A 15,490-nucleotide genomic window follows, 5' to 3' on the forward strand; every position below is an offset into this window, starting at 1 on the left:
TATACAGGTAAATCTCACCCTCAGAGATGTTCCAATATGCTTCTTTCACAGACTAGACTCCTTCGTAGTCTGGGCCCAATCCTTTCCCCTGGTACAGTTCTTGTTAGTTCCAGCTCAGGTGGTAACTAGGGGATTTCTCATGACTGGAAGCCTCCTTTGTTCTGTTCCACCCCCTTTTATATCTTTGGCACAAGGCGGGAATCCTCTGTCTCTCTCTCTGGGTTCCCACCCTTCCTTCTAAATGTAAAAGCACCAGCTTTAAGATGGATTCCAGTATCATGTGACATGTTCACATGTCCTGTGAGACTTCACTACTTACTCGCTGGCATCCACATATACAGGAAGGCTTACAAGTAAACAGAGCCATTTACAACCAATTGTCCTAGTTAATGGCCCACACTTTGCATAGTTACAATAGGACTTCAGAGTAATACTTTATATTTCTAACTTCAGATACAAGAATGATACATACATACAAATAGGATGAACACGCTCAGTAGATTATAAGCTTTGTAATGATACCTTACAAGAGACTTTTTGCATAAAGCATATTCCAGTTACATTATATTCACATTCCAAGCATATGGAGTGCAACGTCACATGTGGCTTCTTTCAAAGCTACTGATGCAATATTAAAGTTGATGACATCCTATCCACTAGCTTATGAAACTGAACTGTGTCCTCAGAAGGAGAAAATGCTGTAGCTACATCCACATTTTCCATTTTTTGTTGTTGAAATTCCTGTAGAGGAAATGTTCTCTGATGCTCCTCCTCATTGTCTCCTGTAGTAAGGATAGGGAACATTCTCTAAGCGTCGGATCCTTACCCCTCAGATCCGCAACCCTCAGATCCATCAGTTCCTGTGAAAGATGTAGTGGGTACGAAGACTCATGCTTCCTGGAGTGATAATGGTAAGTAGAAGTTGGCCAATATGTCCCAGACATCCAAGGCAGTATATGCCAATCCTGCCAGTCACCCCAATCCTGTCTTACATACCTTGTTTGGAACGTAGGGTGCCATGGAGGGAAATTCTCATCTGTAAATGGTCAGGTCATAGTCTTGCTTGTTGGATCCAGCTCTATATCTGATTGCAGATCCCATCCCAGATCCAATACTGAAGCCGCAGGTGAAATGACCGCTGTGGGGATCTGGGTCATGTAGCATGGTGACAAACCTCTTCTTAAAATTGGGATCTTAGGTGGTGGAAGAGATACTGGAATATCTCCATGTCCCATCTCAGTCTTTTATCACAAGAACCATGAGAAATAGCCAGATCCATTAGTAGATGTGAATCTGTACCATGACAGTTAAAGTATGTTGCTGAGCTGATGTGTTCAGATCTGATGACCTTTCCTTAGGATCTGTATCTCTAGAATGGATCTACAGATCTACTATCCTTTGGTCTCAGATTCGCATGTGAACAGTCTGATGAACTACCAGGGATGTTTTAATTTAGCTTTCCGTTTCCTCTGAAACGAGGCAGCCAGTTCCAATAAGTTATTTGGACCCTTAGGATGACTGTCCGAAACGGGTTCCACAATTAATAATAAATGTATTAATTTTGGAGGCAGATCCAAAGGCTTAGGAACAGTCAGATCCACCAATCTGGAACTGGAGCTCAGTGCCAAGATGGAAGACTTCATTGTTGCAATTTTCTTGGATCTAGATGTACTCAGAGCTGATTCAGGCCTCCTATCCTTATTTTCAGATCCGTCAGTGTTCTCAGATCCCAGAGGCTTGACAGACAAAACCTCCTGTAATAAAAGGGCCTGAACAGTGCTTAATTTGTGCCAGGGATTGCCAGGGCTGAGCCCTGGCACCACTAGGCTTGAGGGTTCATAGCCCCAGCACCTCTGGACTTGCCACATCAGTTATGAATGTAAAAAAATCACTTGAGCCACAGCACCTCTTTCATTACAAATTAAGCACTGGGCCTGAAGTCTATTTTGTCTTTCCTTCTGGGCCCAAGGTGTGAAAGTATTACAGGCAACACAACATGCTGGTGAAAGGTTCTCCCCCAAACACTTTAGACACTGAATATGTATGTCAAATGCAAAGAGGATTGCTGGGAAAGATGTGCACCACCTGAATCCATGTTTCTTCATACTGGGATTATCCGTACTGAATTATAAAACTATACCTTAAAACTATGATGTAATCTAAATCTGGCCTAATTTATCCTAAAACTAAGTATAGACTACTAACTATAAAAAATATTAACTACTAACAGCAATGAACTAATATGAAGGCACTATCAATCAATACATCTTTGAGATCCAATGGTTCATATCCTTTCGCTGTTGCTGTTGGAAAGAACTGAGGCTGCAGTGGCACCACAGCTCCTATATATTCATGCTCTTAGAACGCCCTCAAGTGCCAAACAGGGAGCATGGGCACCTAACCAGCACTGCTACTAGAAGCTTCTACCATCTTGCTTCACTAATCAGCAAAAGTCCCAGGAATGGCACTATGCAGAGGATACTTGAAAAATTGTGTGTAACTTTGCAAGTTTTTTTATTTGAAGAATAAAACTGCCCTGAAGGAAGGACCTGAATAGACTTTTGGGTGTGGCATGAGTCCTTCTTGGGTTGGGGGAGATAGGCCAGCAGATCTTCAACTGGATAGTCCAAAAAGCTATCTAGCATCCTCCTTACTGTGCTTTTTGGCTAGAATAGAACACAGCCTCTTTGAAGCCAGCTGGTGCCTTGTTAGTTAGTGTGCCCTAGACTTGGGGGACCTGGAGCACAAAGAAGATTACAATACAATCACAGAGGACATTACAAAGCTTTGATTAATCTGAATTTGGTAAATCAGTATAAATTCTCTCTCTCAAGATAATTATGTTGATAGATTCACCTCAGTAAGCCAGAATGAGGTCTCTATTATACAGTCAAATATATTAGGAAGCAGTGTTTCTCCCAGGATCTTAAGAAAACGAGAAGATGAATTTCAACTGAATGTCAAAAGCATAAGGAAATATTCAGAAGGTCTGAACACTTTTTCCATCACTTTTCAAAATACCTTTTTATGGCATGTATGTTTAAAAATGTGCCTATTCTCATAACTCTGTCACAAACTGCAATTTAAGTAAAAAGTTTAAAATACTAAAATGCCTCTGGCGTTTTTAGAAGGAAAGCAGAGCAAGTAAAGCCTTTCTCAAAAACCAAAAGTATGCCATTGGCACAAACATAAGTGTATGTATAAAGAAGTGATGGTGCATATGTTATAGCAGATGCTACCTTCTGAGTTGGATTTTAGAATGTCTAAAAATTTGAAATGTTTCCTCTAAAGGTCAAATTCATCAGGACATGTGAATCTAGTGTATGAATCTGTAAAAATCTTTCCATTCAATTAATTCATTTCTACCTGCCTTTTCCTTATTCCACACACTTAAATATGTTACATACTGTACACCTCACATGCATTTCTTTAATCTCAGAAACCAATTTATATAACAAATTATAAATGTGATGATAGCAAGGCACAGATATTGTTTGATATTATTGTTTGAATACAAACTAATCAAAGGCAGGGAATTATAACTGAGCAAATACCTTTAACCCATCCTGTTGTGAAACAGAAAACACTAATGTACCACACCCTAACTTTACTACAAAGAACCAACAATTCTGCTTTTTAATATGATACTGGGAACCCCTTGCTTGCCCTTGTGGGCACTTACTCACATGAGAAATACACTGATTTCTGAAGGACTACTCATGAGTTACTACTCGCTACTGAGAGTAAGTGGGTCACAATCTGGCTCATTGTAAACCTTTTATGGGAACCACATGTGCATACTTGAGGAAGCAATCTAAGCCAGAGTGTCTACCACCACTGTAGAATTCTAGTCTTTCCCAGTTTTTGTAATACTCTAAAATATTTTTAATAAACCTCGTTTAACATAAGTAATTTTTCAATGTATTATTTATCCAAGAGATAATTTTTGCATGTTGAATAAATGAAAAACTATTTAGCAAGAGTCCTACTGAAGAGGAGCTTTTAACCTTTAACTCCAGTGAAGTCAACAAGTGTTGCAGATGTTGAGTACCTTTGAGGTCTTTTATGCCACATTTTTTAATTGGAAGTCAGTATGCAGTGTATCAACAAGAATTTAAACTATTACCTTCAACTGCAGTTGCCGCACCCAAACAATATTATTGACAACTTCAGAAAGATTTTTGCCTGAAAGTGGCCCAGATACATCACCAGGAACACCATGGCATCGAGCTTCAAAGTCTGTTCGAAAATCTGTATCAAACAAACTGTTCATATTAGACCCACAAAGCAACAGAACCAGTTAGCAATAAAGAATTATAGCTACAAACAACATACTAGACTTTTTAAAAAAAAAATGTGTTGCAAAATACTACTTCCAAAAGAAAAAAGACAAAGTAGAGATCAATTAAAACATTTCCAAATTGATTTTGAATTGTCTATAATTCACTTTTACCTTTGACAGAGTCCTGAAGTCTTGCTAGCAAAGTTTCTCTTTCCAAAAGCAACTCTTTGCTAATGCTTGGGCGTTTTACCAGTTCCTTATATTTCTGAAATGCTTGAAACAGCTAGCATAAGAAATAATGTAAAGAAAAAAGATTATTTCTACTCAATAAAATGAAACACATTCTTAGGCACCACTGTTCATAAATCCTATATGTAATCATAAATAACTATTTCTTTGACTTAAAATAACTATTTGAGAATTCTGCAGCCTGATACATAGTAAAGCCTTTGTGATATAAAAATATTTTTACCTGTTGCGGACTGTCTTGAATTTCTGAAATAAATGTTTTCAATTTGCTTGCTATTTTCTGTTCCACTGGTGCAACAATTCTCTCATATTGAGACACTGCAGCTCTCCATAAAGGCTGGAGATAATGAACAGCTGTGTTAGTTTGAGATATGTTAATACTCACAATAAAGTCACAGAAATTATGTATAGAAAATAAAATAAACATTATACCTCTGTGTAGGGGTTATAGTGCACAGGATTCAGGCCAGCAAAGGGTTCAAACACCTGAGCAAGGTGCAATGTTTGTTGTTCCCCCACTGGTAAAAAATATGCAAGTTTTTCATGAAGTGTTCTAATAGTCAGCACCTAAAACAAAAAAGTAATATTTTTATTTATTGTAATGGGATTTTTATGTGTCCATTATTATGATGCCTGGGCACATAACTTACATTAAAAGCAAGAAATGCAATACACAGCACAAACTCCCTCATCTGTACCATACCACCCCATCACAAATAATACTTCCCTAGCAATGAGCTAAAGTCAAGTAAACATTGAACCCAAATATGTGTATTAAACCATGCTCTGATTATAAAAATGATGGGAAAATATTACACAGTTTTATTTACAACTAAAAAAATCCTCTGTAGTTTTGTTTCCAACAAAAACAAATCAAAATTCACCAAACGAATACCTCATCAAGACGTTTTCCAAGTTTGTCTAATGATTCAGGAACATATTTCTCACTTTTCCATAGATGCGGTGTATATCGTTGCCATAGTTGTCCAGTTAGGTGATCACAGGCAGCTACCCACTGTTCACAAATCATGATACCAGCCTTCAGATTTTCTTTCACAATGTGAAAAGCATCCTCCCACAGATTCAAAGTTCCCATTTTTTTCTGAACAAACCTACCAAGAGAGCCACCTAAAACAGCACAAAAACATACACAGACCCAAATATAACAAGTATGTTTAAAATCCTTTCTTTATATTCCACAGCACTGTGCATTTACATTTTTAAAAGCTATTGAGGAGATATTTTGATACTAAATGCAAATCTCATAAACAAACAACTATTCACTTAGGGCCTGATTCTGCAATCCTTTGCTCACAAGTAAGAGCTACAGAACTGGAATCCTTAATAAATTAAATTATATACATATTGTGTAAGACAACATATTTAAAAATAAAAGTCTTAATACACAGTTGCATGTGTTATGAGCATGTTGAGGACAATGCAGAGCTTCCCATCCTCTCCATGGCCTATGAAGGGAGGAATGAAATGAGGATTCATAGACTGCCAGGCCAAAAGAGACCACCATGACCATCCAGCCTGACCCCCTACATGCACAGGCTATAGAATTTTTCCCAGAAGCTGAATTAAAGCACACATTTTAGAAAGATATCTAATCTCGTTTCAATAGGGTTACCATACGTCTGGATTTCCCCGGACGTGTCCGGCTTTTTGGTCCTCAAATCCCCGTCCGGGGGGAATTGCCAAAAAGCCAAACATGTCCGGGAAAATACTAGTCCCCTGCTTACCTTAGAGCGGCTCCAGCAGGCTGCGAGCTGCAGGCGGATTCCCCCGCGGCGGCGGCTGCTGCTGCTCCGTCCAGACACCTCAGCTTTGTGTAGCTGAAGAGCCGAGCTGCCCGAGCGCTACCAGCTACACAGTTTGCCGAGCAGCCCCCAGACCTCCAGACCCTGCGCCCCCGGCTGGGCGCTTCCCCTCTCGGGCTCCGGCTGCGCTGGGGAAGCGCCCGGCCGGGGGCGCAGGGTCTGGAGGTCTGGGGGCTGCCTGGCAAACCGTGAAGCCGGTAGCGCTCGGGCAGCTGTTTCGCATGGCTGGGAGGGAGGAGGGGGAATGCGGGGCGCTCAGGAGAAGGGGCTGAGTTGGGGCGGAGAATTTGGGGAAGGGGCGGAGTTGGGGCGGGGCCAGGCGGGGAAGGGGCGAGGCTGGGGCCAGGGCCCTGTGGAGTGTCCTCTTTTTTTAATTTTTAAATATGGTAACCCTAGTTTCAAGGACTCCAAGCAATGGTGAGTCCACCACTTCCCTGGATAAGTTGTTCCAATGTTTATTTACCCTGTTAGGAAATTGAGACTTATTTCAAGGTTGAAGTTGCCTAACTTCAACTTCTACCCAATGGATCTTGTTATGCCTTTTTCTGTAAGACTCTCCAATATTTCCACATCTTTCTTGAAGTGTGGAGAACTGAACACAGTAGTCTAGTATTGGTCTTACTAATGCTGTGTGTACAGAGGCAAGGTCACTTTCCTATTTCTACTTGATATTCTCCTGTTTATAAAACCAATGATCACAACAGCCCTTTTTGCCACAGTATTGCACTAACAACTCATGATGACATGGATATCCACAATGCTCTCTAAGTCCTTCACTGCTTTCCAAACCAGTCTCCCATCCTGCAGATATTGTCTTCATGCTTTGCTCCCAGATGTATTACCTTGCATTTAGCTGTTTTAAAATGCATTTTGTTGGACTGTGACCATTTAAGGAGACTCAGATAACTCTGTAACCATAAGCTGCCTTTCTCATGATTTACTACCCCACCAGTCTTCATGTCATCTGTAAAGTTTACCAGCAAAGATTTTATATCATCATCTAAATCTTTGATAAAAAATATTAAATAGCATTGGACCAAGAACTTATCCCTCAGAGACCCCACTAGAAGTGGCGCCGCTCACTGATGTCTCCCCATTAACAACCACATTTTGAGAGCTGTCAGTGACCCAGGTTTTAATCCATCCAATGTGTGCCCCGTTGGTTCCATATAATGCAAGTTTTTTAGTCAAAATTTCATGTGATACTGAGTCAAATGCCTTGGAGAAATCCAAGTATACTATATCAACACAGTTGCCAAGATAACAGGTCTGACAATACCTACATATCAGGAAAAGATATTGACTGGTATTAATTATATTTTTAGCCTCCAATTCTTTGTTCAGAGGGGTAGCCGTGTTAGTCTGGATCTGTAAATTGTTGCAATTCTTTGTTGATAGTCCAGATTATTTTGTCTGGGAATGATGTCAGATTAATGAGTCAACAGTTCCATGGGTCATCCCTTTTACTCTTTTTAAATGGTGGAGCTATTTTGCCAGTCCTCCAATCCTTTGGATTTTCCCCAATTTTCCAAGGTTTGTTAAAATTAACATTAGTGGTTCAGAGAGCTCCTCAGCTAGTTCCTTTAAGTCTCCTGGGTGCAAGTTATCCAGACCTGTTGATTTGAAAATGTATGATCATTTCTACCAGAAGCTTTACCTATGACATCCAAAAGATTTTGCATGCGTGGTTGTGGAAAGGGATCATATTCTGTTTGTCTCCATACATCGTCAACAGTATCCCGAGTAGTCTCCACTAAGTCCACAACTTCAAATAAAGAGAGACTATCCAAATTGCAATAATCCTAGAAATAAAATACATTTTAAAATAACATGATTGTGCTACTGATGGATTAGAAATATTTAAATTCTTTAGAATATATTCAAATATTTTAATTAACTGAGGCATTTTCTTGTTTACAGATACGTCAGGTCTTTATTTTAACACTTAAAAATATAAGGCACAATCCGGCCAAAAAAATAAGGATGTGAGTAACTTTATTCATGTGAATAGTCTCACTGACTTCTGTGGAACTATTCATGTGAATAAAATGATTCAAGTGCTTAATACTTTGCAGGGCAGAGTCCACAATCATCATCTTGTCGGCAGGGGTTCTCAAACTGGCGGTGGGAACCCCTCAGGGGGTTGTGAGGTTATTACATGGGGGTCGTGAGCTGTCAGCTTCCACCCCAAACCCCGCTTTGCCTCGAGCATTTATAATGGTGTTAAATATATAAAAAAGTGTTTTCAATTCATAAGGGGGAGGTCACACTCAGCGGTTTGCTATGTGAAAGGGGTCACCAGTACAAAAGTTTGAGAACACTGATCTTGTGTGTTAAATAATAAAAAAATAAACTATCATCATTCCATTTTCAGCTGACAATCTTCTTACCATTCCTTTATAAATATTAATCTCTTTAAGACTAATTTTAGGATTGAAGGGACCATATTCTGCTCTGAATCAAACTTGAGCAACCCCCATTAAAGTCAGTGGGAGATGCAGAAGAGAAACTGCAAGAAGAATTTTGCCCAAGATTTTGTACTTCTGAACATCTCATACAATTTCACAAGTTGAGTAAATTCTTTACTATGTTTGATATAAATACATCACTGAATAAATAAAAGAAAAAACATACTCTTGCAATTGCTTCAAACAGATCTTTAAAATGAGAGGCTCTCTCTTTGCTACATGATTTACTTCCACGATGAGCACGCTCTATCCAGAACTGAAACTCATCATTTGGTGTAAGTATTGCTGCAAATACAAAACAGAAAGCACTTAAATACATTATTCAGATACAATGCATAATAACAAAACATCTTTAGCCAAAACACACTTCAAAATGGAAAATTTTACTTTTGGGTTATATAATTCTGCTTCAACTTTTGGGTCTAGGTGTAATATCAGCTTAATATTAAGGCACCATACACTCAATCCTGATAGACAGTGGGTGCCCTCAATTCCTAACTCATAAGAGTATTCACAACCTTTCAAGGTCTATTCTGTTTTATTTAAGTTCTTCAACCACTCACATCACAGTGATAGAGACATGAATTCACAAATCTAATGAAATATTCAATTTTTAATTTAAATTGTGTTGTAAAAGAAATAATTGTGGTACACACCACGCACATCATCTTCACGGAATTTGGTTCCTGAGTAATTAGGATCTGATCTTCTGAGGACAGTGCCCAAACCAATCTGTAGCTCACTCAGAAGACTCTGGAGTTTGGGATCGAACTCCTTACTCCATTTCTCATCCTACAACAAAGATTCCAAGCAATAAAAATCATGTTAGAACTCTTTATCATTTTCTATTATCTGTTTTTTCAAAAATAAATAATTGATGAATAACAATTATTCATTTGATGGGGGAAGAGAACAGGGAATGTACTGTAAATTCAGGGAAGGGCATCTTATTCTTTTACAAGTTGGATAAATCAAAACATTGAACCATATCAGGCCAATAATTTTTTGAAAAAACTCCTTACTAATTTCAACATGGCCTACAGCTCAAAAATTGATTGCAAGACATGGATTAATATTTGCAAAAGGATGCTGCAAACAGATATTCTTTCATTATTCTCTATTAAGGCAACCAGGTATGGAATTTACTTCAGTGCTGAAAATTACTGGTTAAAATGAATAATGAAGGTTATTGTGATCTTCTGGAATCACTCTAAAAGTATGACAGAAAATAAATTGGAGCTTGGAAACTATGAAACAATGAAATTTCTTTTGCTAAGATAAAGAAATGTAGCCATGATTTTATTTTGTTCATGAAAAAATGAATAAAGCAAATATCTTCCTTATCACAAAATAAGAAAAGGAGGTATCATTTTAGAAGATATTAATCCTCAGTTTAGCTTTTACATTTTCACATGTAAGATACACTGCCACCCTCTCCAATCCCTGTGCCAAATTCTGCACTCCTCAATTAAGCAAAACTCTCAGAATTTAGCCCTCTGTGATCAATTCTCCTATTGACACACGGTGAAATTTAAGCAGGCAAAACCCATCAGCACAATGGAAAACATAGTCAAATAAGTCAGTTTAGGAATCCAGCACACCTATTTACCATATAAAATAGCTATACTGGTTTGTGCAGTCCTGCCATTGAAGTTGAGACAATATCTGATACACATTTGAAAAAATGACACAGACTTATGTAAAGGTTGCTGTAAAGTGTCTCCTTTAACTTGAAAATGAAATAAATTGTTCATTCCTTAACCTATATAAATATTTTAATTTTAAAGCTAACAGAAAAGCAAATTACAATAAATCTCAGAGAACAATTAACATGAGATGGGGAAGATTTATAATGAAAAGAGAGGAAAGTAATCTGTAAGTACACACTTTTTAATGTATAAAAATATCTGTAATAGTGTATTACTCACCTTTAATAAAACTGGTGCAAATACCTGTCGTACTGCTTGATAAAGTGTATTAATAGGTGAATCTAACATAGATGACACAAGAATATTACTATGAAGATTATCTTCTGTAATAACATCAGGTCGCAGTTTAAAGAATACCAATACTTTATCTTTTGAATCACCAGCTTCAACCTATAATGATAAAAAAACACAAGGTGAAAGAAAGAAAGAAAGAAAGAAAGAAAGAAAGAAAGATACTGCAAATCACAAGATGTTTTTCCCCCCAAATGCACTTTCTATACAATTTGGAGTAAGGAAATAATTAATTACAAAATTTCATGCTACTTGACTTGTGACAAACATTCTGTTCATATCTGATTTGTAATAAATTCAAAACTTCATGTGATATTTATATTGGGCTGAATAGGAATCTGAAATGTAATACAAAATCAAATATTTAAAATGGCCTCTGCATTATAAGTAGAGCTGGGCAAAAAATGGTTTGAGTGGATAAAAAACCATTTTGCCAAAAAACCCACAACCCGTTCTAATGTCAAGTAACCATTTTACTTATACTATGCTGGCATTGAAAATTACACTCCCCCACCTTCCAGGGTCAAGCAGGTGGAGTGCAAGTGATGGAGTGTAAAATATCACATGCTGCAGAATTTAAGCTTTCATTTTAAAAAATTAGTTTCTACCCTTCAGGTTTTGAAGATAACTTTCCAAATGTGAATCTATACAATCTTCATGGTCTGGAGACGGCCAGGGCCGGTGCTTCCACTAGGCAACCCTAGGCGGTCGCCTAGGGCGGCAGGATTTGGGGGGCGGCATTTTGCCGTCCTCGGCGGAAATTCGGCTGCGGGGGTTCCTTCTGCTCTGGGTCTTCGGCGGAAATTCGGCGGCGGGTCCTTCACTCGCTCCAGGACCCGCCGCCAAAGTACCCCGAAGACGCGGAGTGGAAGGACCCCCGCCACCGAAGACCACAGCCCCCCTGAATGCTCAGAGGAGGAGCACTGCCGCCTAGGGCGGCAAAAACCCTGGCGCCACTCCTGCAGACAGCTAGCTCCAAAACCTCTGCAGCTGCTCATAGACACCTCAAACAATGGCAGAGTGAAATTGATATGAATTTCATCAGTTTCAACGTTGTGGCCCAGTACGGGATGGGCAGCAGTAGAAACAGAAGAGTCATGTCAATTTCACAGTGCAGCTTGTTGGCAAAACTACAAGTAGCAGAGGCAAGCACTGAAGCTATTCAAGGAAGAAGACACATAAAACAGAGGCTGGGGAAAAGTAGACTAGCAGAGATCCCAGCTTCTGCACAGCGGCCAAGAGCCTAGGTTTAGGAGGGAAAAGGAATCTTTTTCTCCCTTCCAACAGGCAGAGGAGGATCATGGGAAGGAGGTTTCAAATTTATCAGACACTTACTAGACAGAGGTTAAAATGAAAAATGGAGCATCTCAGCAGGATCCACTGACAAAATGGAGTTTGCCTCTGGACTCCAGTAGTGGGCCCTCACCTCATATTTCATGTTGGCCTCTGGCTATAGTAAGTTCAATCTTTTGTCTAATAACTAGAATTTTCAACTCACATGCTATGGTTCCCTCTGCACTGAGGAGAACCTTCCCCAAGTCCCCAATCCATCCCACTTGCCAGAAACTCCTGTGTTTAAATAACATAAAGTTTCTATCAATCCAACCAAAACAAGACAACAAGAGATAAAACTGACAGTCTATTCTAAAATCTTATCATGGAACAGGGGGGAAAGGTCTACAATCAAACTGAAGAATGAAGGGTTAGCAATAACATGCAAAACACTGACATTCTGCATATAGCAGAAAACTCTATATCACCCCATTTTATTTTCCTCAAGTACAGCAGACACCCTTTTTACACAATCATGTATGTTACTTATTTCTCAAGATATTATGGTGCGCAATGTTTTTGATAAAATTAACTTTAAATGCTCTGTCAGTGGTACCCAAATTTTCTGCAACTGAGGACAACAAACACAATTCACCAATAGTTCAATGTTAGCAGGAACTTCACCTAATTTACATAAAACAGAGCACTCTCCATACCACATGGACACAGAATGTACTGGGCACCCTGGTCTGCACAGTTGCTTTCCATTAGTTAGCATGCCACACACTGGGCTCAGAGGTATACACAAGCCGTAGGAGTAATGAGTCGCATACTGAATCATAGAGTCTGCATGCACTTCCACCTGGACAGTACACTTCATACCAAGCCCCATGATCTATGCAGAGATAATAAAATGCCCCTCCCGCCGTAGATGTTTCCTCTGAGACAGAACACTGTACAGTGGGTCTCATGATTTGTGAACACACTGAGACAGCGTGTCACACACCAGATCTAGTGGTTTGCAAACTCACTCACAATGAGACAGAATGTATATATGTCACACATTAGGACCTGAGACTCTGCTAGAACTCGAAGGGAAATAGCATGTAACACACCAGACCGCCTGGTCTCCATACACACTAGTACTGGGGCAGCATGTCACACACCAGAGCCCATGGTGTGCAGGGACACAGACACCAGAATGGTGTGTCACATATCAGAGACCATAGTCTATATAAATATAAAAACATAAGAACAGCCATACTGGGTCAGACCAATGGTCCATCTAGCCCAGTATCCTGCAGTGGCTGGTGCCACATGCTTCAGAGGGAATGAGCAGAACAGGGCAATTTCAAGTGATCCATCTTCTGTTGTCCAGTGACAGCATCTGGGAGTTGCAGGGTTAGGGACACCCAGAGCATGTGGTTGCATCCCTGATCATCTTGGCTAATTGCCACCAATAGACCTATCCTCTGTGAACTTATCTAATTCCTTTTTGAACCCAGTTATACTTTTGGCCTTCACAACATCCCCTGGCAACTAGTTCCACAGGTTGACTGTGCGTTGTGTGAAGAAGTACTTCCTTTTGTTTGTTTTAAACCTGCTCCCTATTAATTTCATCGGTGACCCCCCGTTCATATGCTATGTGAAGGGATAAATAACACTTCCCTATTCACTTTCTCCATACCATTCATGATTGTATAGACTTCTATCATATCGCCTTTTTTGTCATCTCATTTTCAAACTGAAAGTCCCCATCTTTTTAATGTCTTCCCACATGGAAGTTGTTCCATACTCTTAATATTTTTTCTTGCCCTTCTTTCTCTGCGCCTTTTCCAATTCTATTGTTATCTTTTATGAGATGACTACCACAGCACTCTGACCAGATGTTTTGAGAGAACTATCCAGGATGATCCCAACATTTCTTTCTTGAGTGGTAACAGCTAAATTAGACTAATTTTGTATAAATAGTTGGGATTATATTTTCCAGTATGTATTACTTTGCAGTGATCTACACTGAATTTCATATGCAATTTTGTCACCCAGTCACCCTGTTTAGCAAGATCCTTTTGTAATTCCTTGCTGTCAGCTTTCATCTTAACTATCTTGAGTAACTATTGTCTGCAAATTTTGCTATCTCACTGTTCACCTCCTTTTCCACATAATTTATGACTATGTTGAACAGCACAGGTCCAAATACAAATTCTTGCAGGTCCCCACTATTTACCTCTCTCCATTGTGAAAACTGACCATTTATTCTTACCCTTTGTTCCTAGCTTTTAACTACTGATCCATGAGAGGACCTTCCATCCTATTGGGTGACAGCTTAGTTTGCTTAAGAGATAAGGGACCTCGTCAAAGGCTTTCTGGCACCAGGCTGGCACTTCACACATCACAAAGCCCATGGTCTGACACTCTCACCAGGAGGGCGTATTGCACACCAGGCCCCAGGGTCTGCATGGACGCTCACTCCATGGACGTACCTTGTTGGACACGGTGAGCTGCGTGCCCGAGTGCTGCACAGTGAGGAGGAACTCGTTGCCGTCGTCCAGGAAGTTGGCCAGTTGGGGGCTGGCAACGAGCGCACTGGACGGGTCGGTGGGATCGGCCGACGCTGCCAGGCCGAAATAATTTGCTGCGGTGACCGATATGAAGCGTTTCCTCTTGTCTCCCTCCCCAGCCAGAGACATGATGGCGGGGTGTCCGCCGGGGGTGGGGCTTCGGGGCAGGAGAGCTCACCCCGGGGGGGCAGGTAACTGAGGGGGGCTCATCCACAGGCTCAGTGAAAGGCCCGAACACCGTCTGGCGTCCCCGGGTTGCCAGGAGCCGTCACTATGGCGACCGAAGATGGCGGCCGCGGTACCGCGGAACGCTCTCGCGCTCGGCTGGGATGTCGGGAACGCGCTGCGCCTGCCGTGGCCATTGGGGGAAGGGGAGGATCGAAGAGAAGATAGGCACTCGCTAGCCACTCCCCGCTAGCATCGATGCAATCCCCGCCCCGGCTCCTCACGGGAGGGGCAAGGGTGGGGAGCCTGAGGAGGGGTTCGCCCTACTGTGACCCAGGCGCAGCGCGCGCACGTAGATCTGCCGCCCCGCTGTCCGGGCGGTCTTGGAGGTCTCGCTAGCTCCAGTCTCGCTCTCTCCCCCCCGCCCCCGCTTACCGCCCCCGCGCCTCTGTCACAAAAGTGTTACGTGCAGGAGTGATTACCTAGCCCCTGTAACCCTACCTGACTTGGTTTTACAACAACACCAAGTCAAGTCAGTCCCAGGGTGTTAGGGAGATGAGGTACTTACTATCTCCACGAAAGCTTATGCTCTAATAAATTTGTTAGTCTCTAAGGTGCCACAAGTACTCCTGTTCTTCTTTTTACTATCTTTTATTAGACCAAGTTCTGT

The 15,490-nt window shown here is 40.7% G+C and overlaps 1 protein-coding gene across 1 annotated transcript in view; it reads right to left on the bottom strand.

The window, feature by feature from the left end:
• The window catches only part of DYNC2H1 (dynein cytoplasmic 2 heavy chain 1), a 392,465-nt gene extending 377,510 nt beyond the window's left edge, over window positions 1–14,955 (bottom strand). Inside the window, exons 1-10 of the mRNA XM_054015569.1 lie at window positions 14,578–14,955; window positions 10,751–10,921; window positions 9,479–9,614; window positions 8,989–9,107; window positions 8,012–8,156; window positions 5,427–5,659; window positions 4,964–5,098; window positions 4,755–4,868; window positions 4,454–4,565; window positions 4,127–4,251 (exon numbers count right to left, since the gene is read on the bottom strand). Of these exons, the coding sequence (XP_053871544.1) occupies window positions 4,127–4,251; window positions 4,454–4,565; window positions 4,755–4,868; window positions 4,964–5,098; window positions 5,427–5,659; window positions 8,012–8,156; window positions 8,989–9,107; window positions 9,479–9,614; window positions 10,751–10,921; window positions 14,578–14,784 (1,497 nt within the window). The 5' untranslated portion in view covers window positions 14,785–14,955. The remainder of the gene's footprint in view (window positions 1–4,126; window positions 4,252–4,453; window positions 4,566–4,754; window positions 4,869–4,963; window positions 5,099–5,426; window positions 5,660–8,011; window positions 8,157–8,988; window positions 9,108–9,478; window positions 9,615–10,750; window positions 10,922–14,577) is intronic.
• Between the last annotated feature and the right edge of the window lie 535 nt (window positions 14,956–15,490).

Source organism: Malaclemys terrapin, chromosome 1 (assembly GCF_027887155.1).
Source record: "Malaclemys terrapin pileata isolate rMalTer1 chromosome 1, rMalTer1.hap1, whole genome shotgun sequence".
Taxonomy (NCBI): domain Eukaryota; kingdom Metazoa; phylum Chordata; order Testudines; family Emydidae; genus Malaclemys; species Malaclemys terrapin.